Here is a 24077-nt window from a genome sequence, read left to right as displayed (position 1 = left end):
CTTTATTAGGAAGTTGAATGAATCACCCGTGTGAACAACATCTCAGTGTCTTTTATAAAGATGTTATTGGAAACAGCCAAAGGCCCTGGGAGAACAACCCAGAATTAATTACTCCTTGTGCTTAGTTTCAGGCATATCTTACATCTGTAACTCTTTATAACTTTTGTAAACCCTTTCACTTAATCTATTTCTCTTCCCCTCTCTCCCTCCCTTTCTCTGCCCTCCCCCCCTCACACAATTACCTCTCCATGGAGGAGCAGGGCAGGCATTATTATTATTATCACTTTATAGATAACAGAAACTAAGGTGTAAAAAGTTAAATGACTAGTTCAAGGTCCTTCACCACCGAGTATCAGAGACAGGACATCCATGTGGACTGCAGAGCCCTTCTCACTGAACCGCCCTGCCCTCTAAGCTAAAAGAGCTGTCTTAAGCCTAAAGGGAAATGTGTCTCATCACACAGGAACACCAGGACGTTTCTCTCTTGCCTTCAAATCCACTATTCAATTGAAGCAATCCGTTCCTCACAGATGCCTGATAACGTCTTCTCCCTCTGCACCATTTAGAGGCTCAGTTGTGATTTTATCCAAAATTGTTATATTTTACTTTGTATTTAGCACCATTCAAGCAGGCAACATTTGCTAAGCACTTACAATGTGCCAGGGGCCATGCTAGGTGCTCGGACACAGACACCTTCATCCACTCACAGATATCACCGAGTGCCTGCAGGCTCTGTGCTGGGCACTGGGACATAGCAGGTGCCCAACAGATGACATGCCTGTCTTCATGGGCTGGCCCAGCTCGCAGCCAGCAGTGACAACACAGAACTATGAGGACTTCACCAGAAACAACAGCCTGGTCCCAAGGGCCAGGGAAATTCACCACCGAGCTCTCAGTATGTCAAATCCTCCTAGGAATGAATGGGGTTGGAAACAACCACATAGAAAACCCACTCAATGAAACTCACACACAGATCACACTCTTTTTTGTTGGCCTCAAACACACGGTCCCCCATTGAATGTGACAACAAAGCATTTCACATGTTCATATACATTGTAATGAAGTGAGAGTAAAATTGAGTGGGTGCCCACTGCATGTGCCCTGTGTGCTCAGTGGTTTATGTGAATGTTCTACATCAACCTTCAAATTAGCCCTCTGAGACAATGGCATCCCCATTCCACAGATGACAGTCCGAGGCTCGGGGGAGCAGCACCAGCACATGTGCGCACATCGTCCGATTCCAAACGTTACGGGCTTTCCACAGTGCCCAGCCGACTCCCCGACACAGCACAGGCCTTGGAAAACACACAGAAAGACATCTGAAGATGCAGATTGGCCCCAGGAATCCTTCCACACTCACCCATTTGTGGCACAGATACTTGCTGAGCACTGACTAGGTGCCAGAAACTACTGGGCACTACAGTGAGCCAAAACAGAACAGCCCCTGCACTTACAGAGTTCATGGTCCCCTGGAGGAACAGGGAAGCCCGACAGGGATCAAACAGTCCAACAAACGTAAAATTGCCATCGTGGTAGGCACTAGAAAGGAAAGGTTTGTGGTTCTCAGAGAAAACAGGGCAGGGGATTCTTCCCAATCAGGGAGGATAGAGAAAGCCTACTTGAGCTGGTATCTAATAGATGAAGACAGGTGGCAAAAGTGTTCCAGACAGTGCAACGGCTTGTGCAAAGGCCCTGTCTGGGCCGGGGTAGAGGAGGGCACACTCACCTGAGAAACTGACGGGACACATGTCTAGGCCCAGAGTGAGAAGGGACAGCGTGCAGCACCAAAGCTGGGGAGTGGGTGGGCCTGACTCTGCAGGGCCTCTGAAGCCACAGGGGAAGTTTTGATCCTACCCCCAGGACAACCTGAGTTCCTGCAGGGTATCAGGCAAGGAGGCCGCCTGATCAGAGTCCTAATTGTCCTCTGCTCCTCGGGGACAGCCCCTGCACCTGCCCCTGGCCTGACCCATCGCCCTTCTCATGCTGCTAGGTAATGATCCCAGGAGGCCTTGCTGCCTGCCTTTGAGGGCACGGCTGTTGTGGGTTCATCCGCGCATGCCCCGCACCCAGCCCCAGGCCTGGCACTGAGCTCCAAGCGTAACGGAAGCAGCACTGCTCCTGCGAGGTGATCCGGGAGAGACACACACAGACACAAACACTGACACCCCAAGTAAACACTACAGGAGGTGGCAAGCTCCGCAGGTGCAAGGGAAGCAGAGCGTGGATCTCTGCGAGCCAGGTGTGTAGACAGACGTGCTAGAAGTGAGGAGAGAGTGCAGCCGGGCTGTGTGTGTGACTGAGTGGGTGGACAAGGAAATGGGAGAGGGTGGGGCCGAGTTAGACGGAGAGACGAGCGGTTGGGTGAAGTTTGCGGAAATAAAATAAAAAAGCATCAGCTACTGACAACACGTGCCACTTGCCTTTATGGGAGGAAGGTAAGAAAACTACAGGAAGACGCCGTTCCCCGGGTGCTTACGCAGGAGACATCCCAGTCAGATCGCCCGGACTGAAATCCCAACTCATCACCTGGTTGGCTGCCGGGTTCCGTAAGTCACGTGACCTCGCCACGCCTCACCTGTGCAGTGCAGGCGCGGATGGCACCAACCTCATCACGTTGTTGAGAGGATTACATCAGCCAGTGATGCAAAGCACCCGACACAGAGACGACACACGCTCAGCACGGGGTAAAGGTGAGTTATGGCTGCTGTGGTAGTCCCTCTGCACCTACATACACACTTGCAAAGAAACGTCTCCATTTCCTTTTCCTGTTTCTGTAACAAGATTAGCAGCTCTGCAAGGGCTTGCCAATGTTTCTGGGACTCACAGAGTCCAGCAAGGAGCTCAGAGGCGTCAGCCGGGCCCCCAGAGGACACCGAGTAGAGTGACAGGCGAGCCACCTCTCCTGTCAAAGTCGAAGGCCTGCTGAGCCAGCCCAGGACCGTAGCATGATGCTCTGACCGTATGCCCTGGAGTGGGCTTCCGGGTCCCTGTCCGCCAGTTAACTTCCTGAAACATTTCTGGGCATTCTCAGAAAAGCTTCAGTGAATGGGTAGTCCTAGAAACAAAGTGATTTGGATAATATAGTGATTATTATCAGGATGGCTGTTGCTTTCAAAATCAGTTCCCTCTGAACAAAGTCAAGTGGATCATAAGCAGAGTGTGAAAATATCATTTTCTCTCTGCCCCCTCCTGACCCTGCGCCATGAGAGCAGCAATAATGCATCACTCCACAGAATCTTTCTTTGGCTAGATTTTATCTGAATGGTGACTGATGATGTCCTTGCCAAGTGGCAGGAGAGGGGTCTGCTTTAGCCAGCAGCTGCGCAACGTGGGCACTGATGAAGACAGATGAATCCATTTACTCAGTACTCTGGATCCACCACCAATTTTCTAGATGACAATGACACTTCATCCTTCCACCGTTGGACACTATTCAAAAAGACTGGAAAAGTAGAAAACTGGCAAAAGAATTCCCCAATCAGCCCCCAAAAGGTGTCACCACGTTCATGCCCTTTACTCAAGAATTCTCAGGCCCCCGAGCTCATCTCATAACGGATTTACTCTTGTTTTGCACATGATTCTAACACTAATGAACTTGGTTATCTGATTTGGGGTCCAGACCAAAACCAGATCAGGAAGATGGTCACCTCTAAAAAAGAAAGTCAGTCTTGTCCAGGAGCAGGGAGCCTGGAATAAGTCTTGCGATTGAGAGGATCCCAGGACACCTCTTCATTCACTATACCCAGACCTGCTGCTAGGGCACCTGGCTCGCCCCGGCTGATGGCTTGGCTCCATTCCTGCAATTTCTACTAGGACCAGAGCCCAGTCCAGCCTCTGTTGGCTCTCATGCTCCCTGGACATGGGAATGGGCTACGGCAACCTGATTCCTACACCCACCAACTGCCGGTTTAGAGGACTGCTCCGATAAACCGATCTGAAACCATAATAGTTCTCAGATGCTGGCAAGTATTTGTGTCCTCGGTTCTGGTGTATCTTGGAAGATGCTATGTATGCTTGTCAGGGGACAGGAGGATGACGTCAGCTTTGCATGTATTCTATTGGAACATCTAACAAATAACCTTTCCCCTTTGCATTCCACAACTACGGGGACCCTGAAAGTACCAGATATCAAGAACCCAAATGAACAAATAAATAAAAAGCAAGCAGGAAGCTCACCCCACATGGCTTGGCATTCAGAGCACCTCCTCAATTTGTTAAAACTATGCCCATTAATCCTCTTACGGCCAAAGAGCTGGGTTCCAGGCTTTTAGATCTATTGGTTTGTTCAATAAATACTTATTGAGCTCCTGCTCTATGCCTGGCTCTGAGATTGTGCCTGGAGGGACCACAAGGGAGCCAGACACACTCAGCGCCTGCTTTCACAGTGCTCACAATGGGGCAGAGATCCTCAAGCCTGCTACAATTTGCAGAGAGAAGCAGGAACTTCCCCGTGGTCTTAACAACTAACCTAGCACCAGAGCCCAGACCGCCAACCCCATCTGGGGCTCCCACTCCCATGGCTTCAGCCTGACGCACCTGCTTGTTCCTAGAAAGGGACAAGAGAGAAAAGCATCTCACCAGCCTCACGGCACATCGTTACATAAGCCTGCAGAATGAGAACAAAATTAAGGAGCAGATGAATACAGATGCTCTTTGGGTGAACCATGCCATTTAATTTTCTCACCTGCCTAAAATCAAAATAAATAACCAAAAAAGTAAGCAATGAGAAGCCACTTACATTCACAACCGGACACGGGGAACGACCAAACAGGTGCCTCCGAAAGGGGGACGCCTTCCCCAGAGTCCTCCGCTGACCCCTACCGTGGTTGGCTCACACCATGTGCGATGCTTTCTGTCTCCCTGACCACCTGTTTAGACCGTGAGCTCCTCGAGGGCAGGGTTTGTGTCACATCTGCCGCTGTGTCCCAGAGCCTAGAACAGGGCCTGGCAGAAAGTTCTACCAATGAGAGTGTGTCACACTAGGGCACTGAGGCAGAGGCCGGGAGTGTCTGCGGCAGCCGTGGAGGTGCTCGCATCCTCTTTCTCTAACACCCCCTCAGCCACACGGCATTGGAAAACAAGATTACAGATAACACTGCTTTAAATTTATATCATGTCATGAGGTTCCATATCCGTGATATGTATTCCTTATTACAGCCCCGTGAGGTCAGCATAGTTGTCCCCATATGGTACAGGAATGACAGTGACAACAATGACAATATAGCAGCGAATATTTACTGGGCACTCACGGTGTACCAAGCATTGATTTGATTACTTTTCCAGGGTGGTCTCATCTGTTAGCCCCATTTTATAGATGAAGAAACGGAGGCAAAGTGGCTTGCCCCAGGTCACCAAGCAGATAAGTGGTACCCAACAGGGACACAAACCCAGGTCTCCTGATACATTGAGGAGCACATCCAACAGGTGTCAGGAGCTCAGGTTGCTGAGGGGTCTGGAGAGGGAATTGGGCACTCTGTGCTCAGCCTCACCCCTACAGGGACGCTCTCTCCTTGCTCCTCTACAATGCAGTGCCTGGAATCAGTGACTCTTGCCCACCAGACCCACCCACTCGATCCCCCCATGGATCCCTCTCTGTTGCCCCTCCAGCCCCGTCGGGTCTCAGTGCTGCCCATTCCCCTCCAAGAGCTCTCACCCTGCCTCTCCACCTCCGCTCAAGCCTCAGCATCTCTTCCCTTCAACTGCTGGAGTAGCTTCTTGGCCTCTCTGTCTCCAGGCTCATCTGTCTACCATCTCAGCGCTGCATTCCCTCTGGCCCTGATCATGTCACATCCATGTTCGAAACCACCACCCACACATGGTACATCACAGTTCCAGAATAAAGTCCAGCCTTCTTGACATGTTATTCAAGGCCTCCCACACCCACCACTAGGCCACCTATCCCTCCACAAGCCCGCCGCTCAGGGGAAAACAACAAGTCAGTGATCCCCAAACACACCTCACACTTTGTCACTTCTATCCTTTGATCTTGAGGATCCTTCCTGGGATCGAACCTCCATTTCTCTGAGTCCCTGCTTCTCTGTGTCAACATTATATTTGCCCTTCCAGCCCCACCTCGACTTCTCCTCCTCCAGGAAGCCTCTCTTGACTTAGATATGATCTTCCCTTTCTCTTAATGCCCTTAGCATCTCTGGTTTCTTTCTTGAATGTAGTGTTTGCCACATGCCTGCCTTTATGGATATGTGTGATCAGACCCCCTGCCCCCGCCCCCGCCAGCATCCACACCTTTAACAGCCTCTGATGTCCTTCAAGGAATCATCTCTTCTCCACTCCCCACCCATGTGGTTGGGCAGGGCTGACCTCGCTGCCCTCTCCCTCCATGAAAGGCTAGCTGATGTCCCAGACCCATCAGTGTCATGTGATTGGCGCAGGGATGGACACATGACCCAATTCAAGCCAATGAGAGCTGAGTTTGGGACTTTTGCTGAAACATTTGGGAAAGAAACACTACTGGAGTTTCGAAACTGGGAGTGTGTAAATGTGCAGCTGGTAGGGGCCACCTGTGCCACCACATAGGTAGAGCCTGCCTGAGAGTGAAACCAAACACAGAGGAAATCAGAGCCAAGAGACAGAGAGAGACATTTTTTTAAAAATATAACTTCAGAAGACCAGAGGGGAGGGGAAGGGGGGAAAAAAGTTACAGAGAGGGAAGGAGGCAAACCATAAGAGACTCTTAAATACTGAGAACAAACTGAGGGTTGATGGTGGGGGGGAGAGGGGAAAGTGGGTGATGGGCATTCAGGAGGACACCTGTTGGGATGAGCACTGGGTGTTGTATGAAAACCAATTTGACAATAAATTCTAAATATGTGTGTGTGTGTGTGTGTGTGTGTGTGTGTGTGTGTGTGTGTATAATGTCAGTCCCTGGATTCAGCCATGCCTGAATATGAATACAGCCCACTCCAGGATTTTTCAGTCGTGTGAACCAGTTAACAGGGGGTTTCTCTCACTTGCAATGAATCCTAAACAATTCCCCTCCTAAGGGCCAGGTACCATACTTGGTAGTGGGGCTATAACCACAAAGAAGAGACAGTCTGATCCTAAAAGGGTTAATTTTATATCCTTTTATTTCTAAAAACAGCTGCATTGAAATATCATTCATATATCACAACATTTATTGTTTTCAAGCGTATGATTCTGTGGTTTTTGAATAGTCGTAGAACTGTGCCGTCATTACCATGATCGCCTTCTATCTTACCTTGGAAATGACAAATATGTGCTTGCCCTGTTCTTCCCTGTGCACCAGCTCCTCTCTCAAACCCAGGGCTGGGCTTGGCCCCCTTCTGAGGCACCAGCAACCACAGCAGGCGCTCCCCTAATGCCTGCAGACTTGTACTCAGACATCCTTGAAAAGCTCAGCCTCCATCCAACAGTTGTTTGGGCCCTTTCTAAAGCACAGGGAATGAGACAACGGATTTGGCAAAGCGGCTCAAGAAAAGGTCATGCTCACCTATCACTAGATTTTCTCTGGGTTTTCGAAGCTGGATCCCTGCATCAGGGTAGACTTCCTGAGAGGTGCACACCTAGAATGTACTCCTTTGGCTCCCTGAAGGTTTCCTAAGTTTATTATAGAATTATTTAAAATAGTAACAAGGGGGAAAACATATAAATTGAACAATAGGGGAATGACTTAATATTTATGGTGTACCCACAGGACAGACCAGTATACAGCCACCAAACTGTAACTGAGAACATTGGGAAGTACCCATAATATAATGTTAACTTAATGAAACAAAATATAAAAGTGCACACAAAGCAAGATTTCAAGTACATAAAATAGTGAAAACTGGTGACTAGAAGAGAATAATGCTAATTATTAGGCATAATTATCTTTGTATAGGTGGATTATGAGCAAATACTATTTTTCTTCATGCTCCTCTCTAATTTTCAATTTTTCTAAGATGCACATTACTTCAATGAAATCAGAAAAGCCAACATTATTTCTTAACACATTCCTTGGTTATTATTTAATTAACATAGCTCCCAAAGAATGAGAAACAGCCATGTGAAGGAGACTCTGAATCTCCTGCAAAACTTTTTTAAAAAGATGCTGTCCTTCAGAATCTTTTAATGAAACATGTAAGTAATGTAATCCACCATTTTTACCTTTTTACCTTGACTGCCAGGAAGCTCAGAGCTAAAGCTTAATACTCAAAATTACAGTAACCCAGGTTCTTGGTATAGTAATTTCCATGCTTCCCAATGGTATCTGCTGCTTCCTTTTATTTGCATATTCAGTTATCCCGCTTGTGTTTGTATATACTCAACTCTACTTTGGAATACATAAAAGAGTATTTGCCAAAATGACTTTATCTGCAGCAGAGAAAAGAGGTCCTAACTCACAGATGCTCCCTTGGAATGTTTCATTTTTACAAACACAAGGCCACTAAGTGGGGCTTTGAATATTCTCTGCTATTCTATTTACAGTAAGAGAGTCAATCGACAGAGATCCGTGCAGGAGGCTCCTTTATTGAGACAGGCTCTCCCAGTGATCAGATTAACCCATTACTTGGTAAATCTCCATCTCTTTGAAGGCTGTGTGGACAAAGGTCCATCCTGGCTGCCCACAGTCTCTGGCCATTGACGACAGCCGATGTCAGCAAAGCCAGCCAAAATCCATTCACCACATCCATCTTGTGTCCAAGTCTACAGACAAGTGACACAGCCAGGAAGTGATTAGGGAGTATACACAATCCGCAAAGATGGCCCATCCGAAGAAAACAGGCCCAAGACACTGTAACGTAGGCCCAAACACCCTTCAGATCACTGTGGATTTTGCTGCAATTACCCACGCTGATAATCCCTTTTACTTCAGCTCAGCAAGAAAGTACCTGCACTCTGAAGACGGGCCACTTGAAAAAAATTAAGTATTATATCACCTGGGCATTCTGGCAAACATGACCCCTCAGGGCAGGAGATGACATACATGTTTGCTTGTAAGCCAGAATTCTTTTTCTTTCTGGTGATCACTTCACTGACCCTACATGAGACTTCCAAAGTGAGAAAAACAAAACGAACGGTGTTGATATTTAGTTGTGGCCATTTGATCACACCTAAAGCAGCAACGTCTTATTATGGATCCAGGCCAGGGGAAAACGAAGGAACGGAGGCAAGAAACATTTCCTTGGTGCCTACAGCATGCCAGACAGAGCCCTGGCTGCCGGGCCTGCCAGCTCAAGGCATTTTCCACGCGGGCCTGATATCCCCCTCCCCTTAAGCATCACATCACCACCCTACAGAGTGCGCGTAACAACCCCACTTTCCCAGATGTGAGAATCTAGGCTTAGACAAATTACATACCCCACTCAAGGTCACCCAGCGGGAAGACAACTGGTGTCTGACTGGAACCCAGCTCTGACCCACCCCAAAGCCCTTGCTCTGAGATTACGCCGTGCCCCCTTCCCGTGGCCTCCTGCATCTTCCCACCAACTAAGAAGCCTCATTCTCTCGACTTTGGGCCCTCTCGCTCACAAAGTCATCAAGACGCACTTGAAAAATAAATGTAAAAGCTTCAACCCGCACCCTGAAACCAAGCACCCATCCCTTTGCTGCCACAAACAAGCTAATGTGAAATCTCTTTCAGGGAAGCTTTCTGAAGGGAATAAATTGATGATGAAAACATCATGCAGCTGACAATATTTAGTAATGATGCAAGTGGGGCTGCCCTATCTACAAATGTCTCTGTCTCCAAAGAGCCGGCTCTCTCCTGTCCCTTCTGAAAGAATATATTTGGAAGCAACAGAAACAGTGGGGAGAGGACATGCCTCGATACAATTGCATGGCCGTGTCCATTTATGTGTGCCAGACAGGTACCCCAGAGAACTTGAAATGTTAGGGCAAAGATGAGGGCGATGGGAATGTCATTCAGAAATAATTCCACACCGGGTTAGCTCTGCTCAGCCACCCAGCTTGCATCCTCCCGGGGCAGAGGGAGCCTCTCCGCTTGCAGCAGCCTGTGCGCACCGCCACCAACTGCCACCCGTTCCTTCACCTTTTATTTACAGCGCAGAGCAGGCTGGTTCATCAGTGAAGGTGGGGGGAGGCGGGGAATAAGATGCAATCCAGATTTCTGCTCTTTCTCAGGGGACCAAAAAAAAAGGGGGGGGGGTCAGACAGGAAAGCAGCGGAGCCTAGACTGCATGGTCAGCGCGGCAGCGTGAACCTCCTCTCTAAAGGTTCTGCACCTGGGCTGGAGCAGAAGCTCCCGGGGAGCTCCGGGAAGCCAGGGTCAAGCTCAGCTCCCGGCCAGGCTTTCTCGGCGCGGTGTTGAAGGCGCCAACAGAGCGCACTGCACAGGAAATCACTGCCCCCTTCAGGCCGCGTCTCACGGTGGCGGGAGCGTAGGGGCTCCCTCAGTCCGGAAAAACTCGCAAACCCGACCTCGCGAGGCGGGCGATCGCTCCTCCAGGACCCCTCGGCGCACGCCGGCAGCCTTGCAGACGGTGAAGGTCCGCGCTGGGCTTCAGCCAGAACCCGAGCTGCGGGCGTGAGGAGGGGGCTTGGGATGCGAAGCTCTGGGCTCTGCGGCTCCCCTCGGAGGAGGCCGGGAGGGCCAGCCCGCTGCCGCGCTCCAAGTCCGTGCTTCAAGTCTGCGCCGGGAGAAACTGCGCCTGCAGTCGCAGAGCCAACAGCAGCGGCGCCGCCGGACACCCCCGCTCGTCCGCAGCGAGACCTGCTCAGGGCACTCTCTGAGCAACTAAACCGAGGGGGAGTCTCCCCATTAAGCCGCTCAGGCTGCAGGCAGCGCCGGGCACATTCAGGCAGCAGCCTTCCAGAACCAGCGGCCCCACACCTGCCCGCGCGGTGCGGGCTCCGAGCCGCCAGCGCGCACCACGCGCCCAGCCCTCCTGCGCGCGCTGGCCCTTCGGGTCCCGGGGCCCTCCAGACCTCAAAGCGCGGCCGGGCTCTCCTGGGGGCCCGCGAGCAGGACTCGGCCTCTCTGGCCCCGGGTGGCCCAGTTTGCGGTCAATGCGCCTCTTCCTCCCACCCGGCAGTCCACATCCCCACCAACGGGACCTAGACAGGCAACCCCTGCAGGCCTTTTAGAGGGTCCAGTCCCCACGTTCGACACTCCTTCTCTGGTCAAAGGAAACCCCAGTCTTCTACCCACCTCCCCCACACCAACACACACATAGACAAAATCCCAGAGGAGAGAGAGGCTCAGCAAATCTTAGTACCAGCTGTGCCAGCCAAGCCCAGAAGGACTCCGGGGTGAGCACTGAGCACCAGCCCGCGGTGCCCTCGGCAGGCACGGGTGGCTCAATCGGGGCTCTGCCCAAGGGCCAAAGCTTCCTTCGGTTCCGCACTCCCTCACCCACCGCCCCCTACATCCCCGACGGCGCGGGCTGCCGGACACTCACCTCGGTGTCGTAGAGCCGCAGGTCGAGGAAGTAGGGGCGCAGGAGCGACTCGTTGCGGATCTGCTCTATGGCCAGTTCCACGGCGGGAAGCACGCCGCGCCCGATGCTGCCCTTGGCCACCTCCTTGGTGAGCGGCATGAGGCCCATGATGGAGAGCGGCGGGCTGCTGGGCGGCGGCCGGGGGGCACCCCGCGCCCAGCCCCAGGCCCCGGGCGCCAGCGGCAGCAGCAGCGGCAGCAGCAGGAGCAGCAGCAGGCGCGCGGGCGGCGGCGGCGGCGGCGGCGGCGGCCCGGGCTGCCCGGAGCTCCGCGGGGAAGCCATGCCGCGCCGCGGGCTGCGGGCGCCGGCTCACTCGGCCCGCATGGCCTGGCCCGGCCCGCCGCCCCGCGCCAAGCTCTTCCCGCGGCGCCCGCGCAATGGCGCCGGTCCCGGCCCCGGCCCCGGCTCCGGCTTGGGCTCCGGTTCCTGCTCGGCTCAGAACGGCCGCGGCGGCGGCGGCAGCGGCGGCGCCCGTGACGGATCAATCACGCCGGGAAGGGGTGGGAGCGAGCGGAGTGCGGGAGGCGGGGAGCGAGAGAGCAAACGCGGAGAGGGGGGCCGGCGTCTTCGCGCGCGCCTCTCTCCGGCGCGGCCACAGCGAACCAGGCCGCCTCCGCCCGCCCCCGTGCGCGCTCTGAGCCGCTCTCCCGCCGGGAGCCGCTCCGCGGCAGCCCCTGGAGCCTGGCCGGGGGAGGGCGGGAGGCAGGAAACGCGGGAGGCGAAGGCGAAGCTGCTCCGCGGCGGCTCGGGCCGCCTCCGGGGACGGGGACGGGCCGTGCGCGCCGGGGGAGGGGGAGGCGCCGGCGCAGGGGCGGCCGCGGGGAGGGCCGCCTTTCCTGCACACGCACACACGCGCCCCCGGCCCTCCGCCGCGCGGGCGGCCGGTGTCCGCGCACCGCGGGGGACCCGGGCGCCCGGGCCACGGGGGTTGGGGGGACGTGGACTGCGTGCTGGTACGCGCAGTGGCCGCCGCCGCTCCGCTGAGCGCTTCCTGCACGGTGGTTTGAGACCGCTGCTCGGAGGTCTGACTGGGAAGGTCTGGGCTGACTGCGCGCCACGGAGGCGTCCTAGAGGCACCTGAAGCCTTATGCTCTTCTGTTCCGCGCGGGTGTCTGGGGAGGCCCTAACCGAGCCCGAAGGGGCGGCCAAAGATGCCACCGGCGCTCCAACATCCCTTGGTGCTAAGGTATCCGGCGCTTATGGCCTTGACTGAGAGTCCCCCACTTTCCCCACCAGACTGAGAAGCCGTCCCCTGCCAACCTCAGAAGAGACTAGGGTCCACACCTTGCGGGTGCTACCGCCCCCTCCAGGCATTTGACCTCCCCGCGTCCCCACTCCCAAAGGGCTCCGCCCAGCAACATCCCTCCGGGTGGGATCACCGCCCAGAGCAGATCCGTGCTCCCCTCGACTTGGCCCTCTGGGCTGGGTTGCCCTGGCTAACCTTACGCAAAGAAGTCCTGTGATCTGACCTAGCCCCTCCATGCTTGAAGAATAGGAATCGTAGGTCATTAAAATATAAAATCCCAAGGGGTGATTAATGAGGGGAGACAGTAGGACATCAAATGAGAAAACATCCTTGTGCTCGAACCAGCCATTGTGGACCATATCGACGACCTTGTAACAAGGTTGGCAGTTTAACCTTCACTGAACATTTCCTACATGCCTTATAATGTAATCCTCACAACAGCTCAATGAACTAAGTACTGTATTTATATCATCCTCACTTTACAGGTGAATACACCGAGGCTCAGAGAGGTTCCAGCTTGTCCAAGTACACAGAGCTACCAAGGTAGGACCGGACCCCAGAGCAGGAGCTCTGTGCATAGTGCAGTGGGAGCCAGGATAGGGAACAACTTCCCCTATGGGAGGGGCGCTGCCCTGACTTTTGATTGTTCTGAACCTCCGTTCTCTTAGGTATGTGGTGAAGGAGTTGAACCAGATGATGTCCACAGCCTTGCTCTTCTGGAGTGAGGTAGGGACAGCCCTGAATCACAGGCTAGATTATCAGGAAGTATGAGGACAGAGAGGAGAGGCTGAGCCCAACTCCTCGAGAGTACCCTGGACAGCTCTGGGGAACCCAGGCCAAGTTCTCTCTGTCCCAACTCCTCTTTCTAGACTTCTGCAGACACCACTCCTGAGCTGCACATAGCTGGAGGGTTTGCGTGGGCAGAGTTCACCAGAGCATCTCCAGGAACAAAACCAAAAATGGTCCAGATGACAGGTAATCTTGCTTAGCTGGTGTCTCACTTGACATGACAGATATCCTCCTGGTCATAGGTTCCAGGCATCTGCCCTTCCTCAACTTCTCAGTTCAGGTCTCTGAAGGAGCATTTTCCTGTTTTCCCTTAGTCATTTGTGTTTTCCTTGTAAGCCATGCCAATATGGATTATCCACTGACACCTACATCTGGGAATAAGTTGAAAGCTGGGATAACTTTCCTTGACATTTACTAAGTGGTTGAAGGCCCTGCCCAGCAACCTGCCTTTCAGCCCCCTCTGTCTCCACTTATGGGGTGACCTTGCCCCAGGACATGTGGCTGGGACCAGCCCTGACCTGAAGATCACCAGCTTCAACACTCTCGTCGGCCTGGCTCCAGGCCAGGTTCTGATCTCATACTTACTTTTAATGCCTGGGCATCCCTCTGGTTCCCAGATCCTACCCTGGCCTGTGTTTCAGTTTGGATAACTGGATTCCTGGCATGCTTCCTAGGTCTGAGTTTCTGCCTCGGTCACCAGCCTCGAGTCAATATCCCCCTACAGCTGGAGTCCAGCCTCTTGCTTTATAATAATCATTCATTCCTTCAACAAATGGTTTACAGCATCTACTATGTGCTGGGCAGTGTCCTAGGAGCTGAGGAGGCAAGAATATACAAGCCAAACTAAAATCCCCACTGTCATAAAATTTACATTCTAGTGGAGAGAGAGAGAGAAATAATAAACAGAAATAGTAAGGAGACATCTTAGCATGTCAGCTTGTGAAAAGTGCTTTGGAGAACAAATAAAGCAGGAAAGAGGGTTGAAACTGACAGAGTGGGGCTACAATTTGAAATAGGGGGTCACAGAAGGACATACTGAGGTGACTCTTCAGCAAAGACCTCAAAGAAGTAAGTAAGCAAGACATGCAAAGAGTGTTCCAGGTGGAGGAACAGCAAGGCCAGAGGCTCTGAGACAGGAGTGTGCCTGGCATGTTCAAGGAACAGTCAGGAAGCTGGTGTGTCTGGAGCAGAGTGAGCAAAGGGAAAAGTGGCAGTACCCAAGGTCAAGACAGGCCGGGATCAGGTAGGACCGATTGCACCTGATGAACTGGGGAACCACTGAGGGTATTGAGTGGAACAGTGACACGATCCGATGTATTTGAACAGGATCAATCTGGCTGCAGAGTGAAGAATCATTGACAAGCGAGGGAAGGTGAAAAAGGTGGAAGCAGGGCGATCAGCTAGGAGGCTGATAATAAGCCACATATAGGGGCAGGAACCAGGGCGCAAACAGAAGCCTTTAGGTTAATGTTCTTCTCATTATAGTCTTAAAATTTTTTAATGTTTATTCATCTTTGAGAGAGACAGAGCATGAGCGGGGGAGGGGCAGAGAGAGAGGGAGACACAGAATTGGAAGCAGGTTCCAGGCTCCGAGCTGTCAGCAGAGCCTGATGCGGGGCTCAAACCCACAAACAGTGAGATCATGACCTGAGCCAAAGTCGGACGCTCAACCGACTGAGCCACCCAGGTGCCCTTGTTCTTCTCATTATTAATGGAATAATATGCATCAGCAGATGCCAAGTCCTAGGACTGTGGGAAACACTGATTTACAGGCTCATCTACCTTACAAGGGACTCAGTAAAGACTTAAGAAAGCGTCAGCCCAGGTCTGTATGGCTTAAATTCTCATCTTAGCAATACTTTCTCCCATGCCCTCTCCCTACACACAAGAACCAGAAGCCAGTCTCCAAACCCTGGCTTCGAGGCTGGGGCTGCTTTGAAAGATGATGCCCATTCTCTTTCAGAGGATGTTGGGGGCTCCAGGGTCCATCTGGCTGTCTTTGAGCAGGATCCCGACCCTGGGAGGATAACCAGGCTTCCCCCTGCTGTCTGTCCTTTTTCCAGGCAGGGCTGGACACCCCTTGCCACGCTGGTGCCAGCGGCAGGGATCTGCCATGTGGCAGCTGTCTCCTCCCAGGGACTGGCTCCAGTTTCCAACACCCTGTTCCCAATCGATCCCATCATCCATGTCTGCCTCTGCTCTTGCTCCAACAGCAGGGAGTTCTTCTTGTACTTTTTTCTTCAAACAAAACCAAAAACCCCCCAAAACCATAAGCCATCTTACAAACCTCTCTCATGTATTTCTTCTCTTTCCCCCACGTATTTCCTATTCGTGTTTGCATTGAAGTGCTTCTGTCAACCAAGTAGCTCAGCTGGTTTTTTGTTTAAATACATTGTTTGTTTTCAGTTCTTTTTTTTAATGGATAAGTTATGAATGATGGCTCCAAAAAAGATTAGCTGAATGAATCTAAGTCGCTTTTCTCTTCTCACAAGGCATGTTTTTTAAACCGTAAAATTGGGTTTCAGGCATCAAATGTGGTCTGGTGACACAGTTCGAGTAATAATAATAGCTGCCATTTATTAAACACCTACCTACTCTGTGCCAGACACCTTGGTATGCATCATCTTAATCTTCACAACTGTCTGAAAAATAGGTGTTAGGATCCCAGTTTCACCAATTACAAGACTGAAGTCCAGATGGATTAAATACCATGCTTAATGATACTTGGCAGAGACAGTGACAGAGCCCAAACCCGGTCTGTCTGACCCCAAACTCCTGCACATTTCTCTACTCCACATGCCTCTCCTTGAAGATGCCCTTCTATGACTGAGAAGTTAATAGTCTTAAAGAACTAAAGAACGCCCCTGAGGCTCAACACCAGAAAAATGTAAAATGACTTGGCCAGGGTCCCTCACCAAAACAGAGATGAAGCTGGCCCTCCTCCTGAGGTGTCCGGGGAGAGCATCTGGCCTGGGGAGAGTCTATGACTAAACCCTTCCGGAGTTGAGGCCGAACCTGGGGTCGACCAGAAGAGCCCGGAGCCACTCCTTCCACCGTGTTCTTTGTCAGTTTGACGACAGAGGAAGGACGGACATAGCGGCTTGTTCCATATCGGCTGGACAAGCCCCGAGCAGACGTAGGCAGGCAGTTTAGTCATAACTGAGCATCTCCAAAAGGACACAGACTGGCGAGGGGGCCAAAAGCCCCCCTCATTTACAGTTTCACAAACAATAAGATCCTTTACAAAGGGGGTTATCAATGAACAAGAGGTACAGTTTAGGAACAGAACCTTGGCCAGACGGGAAAGTTTCTGGTCTAACCACTCATCAAACTTTAGGAAGCAGGTAGTCCTGGGCTCAAAGTCTGGCTCACCAGTCATTAGTGGTGCAACTTTGGGGGAGTCGCTCACTCTCCTGACCTTCAGTTTCCTTGTCTGTGAAGTGAGAATAAACAATTCCTCTTTCACAGCAAGTTTATTGTGAAGATTAAATAATTACAACAGCGAATGTACTTTGAGTACTCACGTGTGCCAGGCGCTGTTCTGAGCACTTTTCATATCATTAACTCCCTTAGTAAGATAATGCATACGTGCATGTAAGGTACTTAACACAGTACCTAGCTCTTGTTAGGCATGCAACTAATAACAATTATAGTAATAATACCAGCAGATCAGTGGCAAGATCAATGCTTCCTGAGGCTCCCATGCCGTTATTCGGTCGATGGCGGTTGTGTGCTCCACCAAAGTCAGCCTTGCTGTGGCATTCACTCTGGATCCCAGTCTGCTGCTGGAGTCTCTCCCTCATCCATGGTGTCCTTCACCAAAGACAGCTCACAAGTAATGCCGCGTACCACCCCCAACCAAGTCACCTCTTCCTCAGAGGGATGTCCCCAGGTTCCTCAACTTTCCCTGGCCACTAGTCTGCTCATGGTTTTCTTTGAGTGATGTCAGAACTGACCACAAGCCCTCCATATGGACCAAGAAGCACACAGAATAACAGGAGCATCCCTCTGTGTTCAGGCCTCTGGGCTGCTGTCCTTGCAGTCTGGGGCCACCCGCATTTTGCCGGCAGCCACATCACACTGTGGTCCTCTAAGAGCCCCAGGTTTGCTCTCTGTGGACTTGTTGTTGTGCTGTTTCAGATGAACAGCAAGCCAGATCTCCCTGAGCCTGCTGACCAGCAGTTTCACGCAGGGGCCTGTGAACAGGGCCAAAACATTTCACTCGTGATTATGTCCCCATGTTCCAGACTGTTAAGGGCATCCACATTAGTAGCCACGATTACGGGTGAGTGTGGCTGGGCTGGTTGGTGGTGAACCCACATCCACGCCTAGGGACCATCCATCCCTCTCTTCTCTGTGTGATCACACGGCATTTGTAAAACCAGGACTTCTAGAAAGCCACTGAGGGTCAACACCCAAATTCCATGTTGCTGACCTCACCCTTTTAGCCTCTCAGGACTCCCAGACTCGGTTGTGTCCCCCGCTCTCTGCACTCCCTTTCACTCATCTCCCAAAGGATGCTTAGTTGCTCTGCCTGGATCCCATCCACAGTTTCCCGCCCTGCCCTCACAGGCACTCCATGGGCTCACTGAATGCACCTAGGTGCTCCCTGAAATTCTCCTCATCTCTCCTTTCCCTTGTAATTCTGCTCGCCCCACTATTTGTTTGCTGGTCATTCTCCACCAATACGTCTGGTGTGCCTCTGTCATAGGCCCAGAGGTGAGAAAGTTCTTCATTCCTTTCTTCATCTGCTCATACCCGCTCCAAGTGCACTGCGGGAAGCCTCTTGAGTGGACTGTGACTCATTCTGGCATTGGGTGGCTGCGTGTTCCTGCAGGCTCCTCCGTTCTAGACCTCTACTTCCAGTTTCTGTGTCCCGAACTGGGGGGTGGGGAGAGGGGGGTTAATTGTATCAAACCACAACATACAGGCAGAAAGTGCACAAATATTAATTCACAGGTCAGTCAGTTTTCATAAAGTGAACACGCCCATATAAACAGCACCAAGAACCAGAACATGACCAGCACCCAGAAGCCCCCGTTGGGTCCCTGCCAGTCACTATCCTCCCTCAGGGTAACCGGCATCCTGACTGCTAACCCTGTAGATTGGTCTGGGCCTTTTCTTGGTCTTGGTACAAAATGGAATCACTGCCTGTGTCCTCTTTTGTGTCTGGCTTCTCTCACTCAACGTTGCGTTTGTGAGATTTATCCATATTGTTGTGTGTGATTGTGGGTCTTTTATTCTCATGGCCTTGTGGCCTTAGCCCTTCACAATCTGACTTGATCACGTGGATCCGTGTGGGGCCCCTTGGTTTTGTCTCCACCCGCCCCCAGCTGGGCCGGTTGCAAGTCTCACCTGTATCCCTACCTCTGGTCTCACCCTTCAACCTACCCTGCATTTACCCTGCCAGACAAACCTCTCCGACCCTTGGCTCCAATCATGTCCTCACAGCTCAAAACATTCTATGGCTCCCTGTCATCTATGGGGCACTAACTCCCAAGACTGGGGTTATAGGCCACTGACAATCTGGCTTCAGTGGTCCCAGCTTCGCACCCGCTCTATCTCCCCATGCCTTCTAACTACTCAGGACGTATTAGCAGGTCCATAATCATGCCTGCCCTTTTCTGCCTCCGTAACTTTTGCTTGTGCTATTCCTTCAACCTGAATGTTCTTCCCACTCTTCCTCCCATTGGTGAAATCCTTCACGACTGAGATCAGATGTCACGTCCCTGTGATGCCTCCTCTAGTCACCCAGCAGAAGTAATTGCTACCTTCTCCCAGCTCCCATGGTGAGGCTTGGCTCATGCTGAGAGGTATCACTTATCACTTCTTTAAAAGTTAATTACCACATTTCACCCATTCTGAGACCCACATTTGTATTCGTCTCTAGCATCAGGATGCACCTTGCCATTGATGGCATCTTATAATTGGCAGTATTTTTTCCTTTCTCAGTGATACATAAAATAATGGTGTCTTAGATTCGATGAAATACAGTTTTTCATTTTTTTTATCTCAGCACATTCTAGAAAGAGTCTCTGACACCACACTGTGTCATATAGTTAGTCTACCTCTCTGCGTCCTCTTCCACATGTGAGACCATAGGCACACACAAGCACACAATCTGGGTTTGTTGAATGAATAGGTGTGCGTTTTTCATTATTACCTGAACGCCTTCTACATGTGTTTCTACAATGGGGAGAGGGGGTGCCGTGGGGAAGTCCCCTCCATGTGGCTCTTCATGAGGTTCGCCACAAAGGGCAGAGGATTACCCTTTCCTTCCAGGGTACGGAGGGCCAGGTGAGAGTGGGGGAGTCTCACTTCCCTGGGGCTGGCACAGCTTGGAGGGGGAAGGCTACATATGATTAATTTAATGCCAAATCCTTAATCAGCAAAGCAAGCTTCAATTATGACATCCTTCCTATCGGGTAAATATGATTTGCTTTTCAAGGATCTTATTTATGGCCTGGTTTTCAGGAGCGCGCTGAGACAGGAAGCTGTACATCCTATCCTGCCAATCTTGCTCCAAGCTTTAAATAACAACAGTGAGCCTTTTCATTTGCCTTTTCCTAACAAAATCAGTTACTCCCTCTGCCCTATCCCCCAGTCCAGCTCTATAGTATATTAAATAGCAAAGGACACAGGTAGGCCGGCATCTGACTTTAGTGATATTTCGGTTACTCTTTGCCCTTTCCTTAACATTCCAGCTGTTCAAATTCCATAGCTGATTTTAGTAAACTCCAGCATGTTCTATCATTTTCCACGTGCTTCTAAAATTTGGAAATACAGTGTACGTCATCAGATGCTTTGGGATGATCGACTCGCTGTGATTAATGGTACCGTATCTTCCTGGTATTACACCATCTTGCACAAGGAAGTATAAGATCTTCTGACTCCAGATGGACCTGTGCCTATGTTTGAAAGACTGGTTTGGGGGATGCCTGGGTGGCTCAGTCAGTTAAGCATCTGACTTGGGCCCAGGTCATTATCTCACAGTTCATGAGTTCAAGCCCCACATCGCGCTCTCTGCCATCAGCAAAGAGCCTGCTTCGGATCCTGTCCCCCTCTCTCTCTGCCCCTCCCTCACTCACACTCTCTCTCTCAAAAATAAATAAACACTTAAAATAAATAAATAAAAGACTAGTTTGGAAGGAACTCTGCGCCTAGGTTCATCAGGGATCCTGAACAGGCTAACAGCTTTATAGGATTTGCTCCAGTTTTAGATCAGCTTGATGAAGAATTCACTATATGTATCAGGTGTTGCTTTCTGTTGGATGGTTTTCTTCGGTATTTCAAGGGCATGGAGATTGCCAGGCCGATGAGCATGATAAAGTTCAATTGCATGGCCATCTGGACTTCCTTTGGGGAGTTTTTTTGATTGATATCTTTATTTTGTCAGGATCTTGGAAAGCACTTAATTCTTTTATACGATGTTCATTATCTTTTAGCAAATTAGATGCCTCTGGGAATTTTCTAAATTCCATCTTCTCCTTTAAAAGATGGATACAATCAGTTGCAATGTGAAAGAAACAAATAAAAAGTTTCTTGCTGTTAAGAGCAGTGACCTCTGGCTAATAGGACCGAGAGAGAGAAGTAATGGAAGGGGAAAAAGAGATTTATTTTTCACCTTCTATCCTTCTGTACTGTTTGATTTTTTTGTTGTTTACTATGAGCATATATTTCTTTTATTAAAGAAAAAAAAGCTTCCTGTACCACTTTGCTGTTTTATTATTGCTTTTGGTTCTATTTTTCTCCCTCTTATATTTTCATTTTGAGACGTTCAGCTAGAGGATGACTCAGTTCATTAAAAAGAATCCCAACAACAAAACAACAAAAAGATTGAAGAAAAACCCCACTACATTTGGTTTCTACTGTCTACTATCACTTTTCCTCTTCAATTTTCTTTGTATTTATGCTTTGATTTTTTTCAATATTAGGGTTAATCTTATATTAGAAACAAAGTAAAACCCTTCACTCTCTAAAACATAAACTTATCTGGGGAGAGTTAGGGACCCTGTGGAGAATCTGGGGATCCCCTTGGCAGAGGAAAGCACAGACACACAGCTTCAGTGTTTGTACCCCCAGAATATCTCTTCAATACAATCTAGGGCACAATGTCCTTTCTATATATTATCTCATTAATTGGTCTCATTAATAATTCTGTAAGGCATTCTTATGCCCATTTTACAGAAGATAAAATGGAGTCGTAGGCTGAATGTCAAGCGAGCACAGAAGTGACAAACTTTGGGGCTATAAATCTGTATTTAAGAGGCCAACCTGTCTTTTCTAGCACACCATAGTTTAAGGTTAAGTGAACTGTTGATTTTCTAGCTTCTCCTATTGTTTCTGTTCCCTTTGTTAAAAGTGGATACCTGATGCCTCATTGCTTGTTTCTTTTAGCAAGATCCCCCGTGGCTTGCATGTTCTTCTATCTTATGCTGGTATGAGTCTCCAAGGGAGTCAGTTTGATTTATTGTCACCTTGGAGGTCCTCAAGAAACACCCCAGAAGGGTCATAGGACCTGGAGTTCAATGTTTCTCACTTCAGCACCCCTGTCGCGTAATGACGCAGACCCTAAGAGCAAGGAAGGGAGGTGGGGTGCAGGGAAGAGAAACAGAGGGAACCCAAGAAGGAGACATGGGTACTGCATTTTGTTCCCAGTGTGCTGGCACTTGGGAAGCTCCTTGGCCTCAGCTTCCTTCTTTTAAAATAGCGTGAATGATGATCATGGGTAATTTTAACAACTCCAAGAGCGTGCTGGGCTTTTACCAGGGGCTGCGCTCTGAGTTTGGCACTTTATAACTAGAAAAGGGCAGTGCTGGGATTCTAAGCCGGGTCTGAAAGCCTCCAGGGCCCTCTACCCTATTACCCTATGCTCTACTACCCCCACTATGATACCCCAACAGGTCCATTCTCCTGAAATGGCTGGCAGGAAGATCAAAGGCACGGGAAAGGAGAAATGCCACGCCCCTCCAAATATCTTTTCTCTCTTTTTGTGAAAATTATTTCTTGCCAAAGTCTACATTTTTAATGTTCACGAAAATGATATTATGATCAATAAAAAATTAATGTTCTGTGTCTATTCTTAGGCATTTATTTGTCTCCCAATCCACAATGATAACATGAACTCACTTTGGAAGAAATATCGCTCATTTGGGGGGCATTTCCTCCCTACCTCACGTAACCAGAGTGTTACTAGGGCTTGCTGCTGTTACAGTATCTCTGTATACATGTGTTTGGGGGATTTAGCCAAGACAGAGCAGGACCAGTGTCCCTCATTGTGGAGATCTGATCAGCTTCCGTACTGGCCGCTTCCGGTCCCGACAGGCCAACCATCCCAGCTCTGTACTGCTGTGCACACGATACCCTCCACCTGGAAAGCTTTTCCCTCTAACTCTAAACCACGTCCAGTTTTCAGAGCCCACATTAAATTCCACCTCCTCCATGAAGTCTTCCCTGGTCACTCCTCCAAGGAGACAAGCCCTCTCCCTTCGGAGCGCTCAGCCCCTGTCTCCCACCGAGCACGTCCAACCTCCTCGCACCATCACTGCCAGTGCTCAAGACCCCTTGCCCACCAGGCCGCAGCTGTCTTTCTCTGCCTCCTCTTCAGCCCCACCCAGGGCCTGGCAGGTAGTAGGTCCTCGGAGGGCGTCTGTTGAATTGCACTGATGATGCCCAAGACTCATCTTCACTTTTTCCTGCTCGGCTCTCAGAATCCTCCTGGTCAGATTCATTGTCACTCCTTCTGGCCCTCCGTGTACCCTGTTCTCATTTTGTCCCCTCACTATTCACTTGACACTGCATGTTTTGGTAATCCATTGCTGCCATCACAAACCACTCCAAGATTCTGTGGCTTAAAATAGCAACCGTTTTGCTTATGACTATTATCTGAGCTGGGCTCAGCTGGGCAGTTCTGCTGGTCTTGCTGGTTGGTCACTCATGTGGCTGCATTCAGTTGGCAGGTTGGCCGTAGGCTGGGCTCAGCTGGGGACGCTGGCACATTTGGGATTCTCTGTCTTTCCAGTTAGTCTTGGAGACTCTCCCTTTCCACATGGCCTCTGTGCACAGTCTCTCCATGAGGCTTCCCCAGGAGGGTAGCCAGTTTTTTATGTGTCAGCTCAGGACTCTGAGAGGAAAAAGCAGAAACCCCAGGCTCTCTTATGGTTTAGGCCCAGAACAGGGACAATGTCACCTCCATCACATTTCATGGGGCAGCAAGTCACAGACCTAGCCCAGACTCAAGGGGAGAGGACTTCAAACCATCATAGACACCGAGAGACCTAGTTCACTGGGGCCACCTACCCGTCGGTGTTCCCTGCCACCACTGCACACATCAGGGCTGTTTGACCTGTTTGACTCTGTGCCTGTCCTGTTCCCATGAGTGCAGCCCTGGAGGGCAGGGGCTGTGTCCCCAGGGCCTGCACAGTGCCTGGCACAGAGTGAAGAACTTAGTAGAACTTAGAAATTCCCCAAACGGGGTCAGGAAACCTGGGCTCTGGATGAGTTGCCACAGCAAGACCGTGGGTATCCCTGACCCTCTCCAGACCTCAGTTTCCCCATCTATACCAAGAGAGGTTACACAGATCTTTAAGATCTTTTGAGTGCAGCTGACATTCCGTAATTCCAGT

General features: G+C 50.6%; 2 protein-coding genes across 11 annotated transcripts in view; both read right to left on the bottom strand.

The window, feature by feature from the left end:
* Positions 1-11699, bottom strand: part of GABBR2 (gamma-aminobutyric acid type B receptor subunit 2) — a 351797-nt gene extending 340098 nt beyond the window's left edge. The window contains exon 1 of the mRNA XM_047831454.1: positions 11379-11699. Coding sequence (XP_047687410.1) covers positions 11379-11699 — 321 coding nt within the window. The remainder of the gene's footprint in view (positions 1-11378) is intronic.
* A 5238-nt stretch (positions 11700-16937) lies between these two features.
* The window catches only part of ANKS6 (ankyrin repeat and sterile alpha motif domain containing 6), a 67639-nt gene continuing 60499 nt past the window's right edge, over positions 16938-24077 (bottom strand). For 6 of the 10 annotated variants that reach the window (XR_007146179.1, XR_007146170.1, XR_007146173.1 and 3 more), the window contains one exon: positions 22528-23575. The gene's annotated coding sequence lies outside the window, so the exon portion shown is untranslated. Of the gene's footprint in view, positions 18334-22527; positions 23576-24077 lie in introns of those variants that run through there. The other 4 variants (XR_007146172.1, XR_007146175.1, XR_007146176.1 and 1 more) reach the window with 2 other exon arrangements.

Source organism: Prionailurus viverrinus, chromosome D4 (assembly GCF_022837055.1).
Source record: "Prionailurus viverrinus isolate Anna chromosome D4, UM_Priviv_1.0, whole genome shotgun sequence".
Taxonomy (NCBI): Eukaryota; Metazoa; Chordata; class Mammalia; order Carnivora; family Felidae; genus Prionailurus; species Prionailurus viverrinus.
Note: the sequence above shows the minus strand (reverse complement) of the source record. Positions and strands in the feature narration are given on the sequence as shown.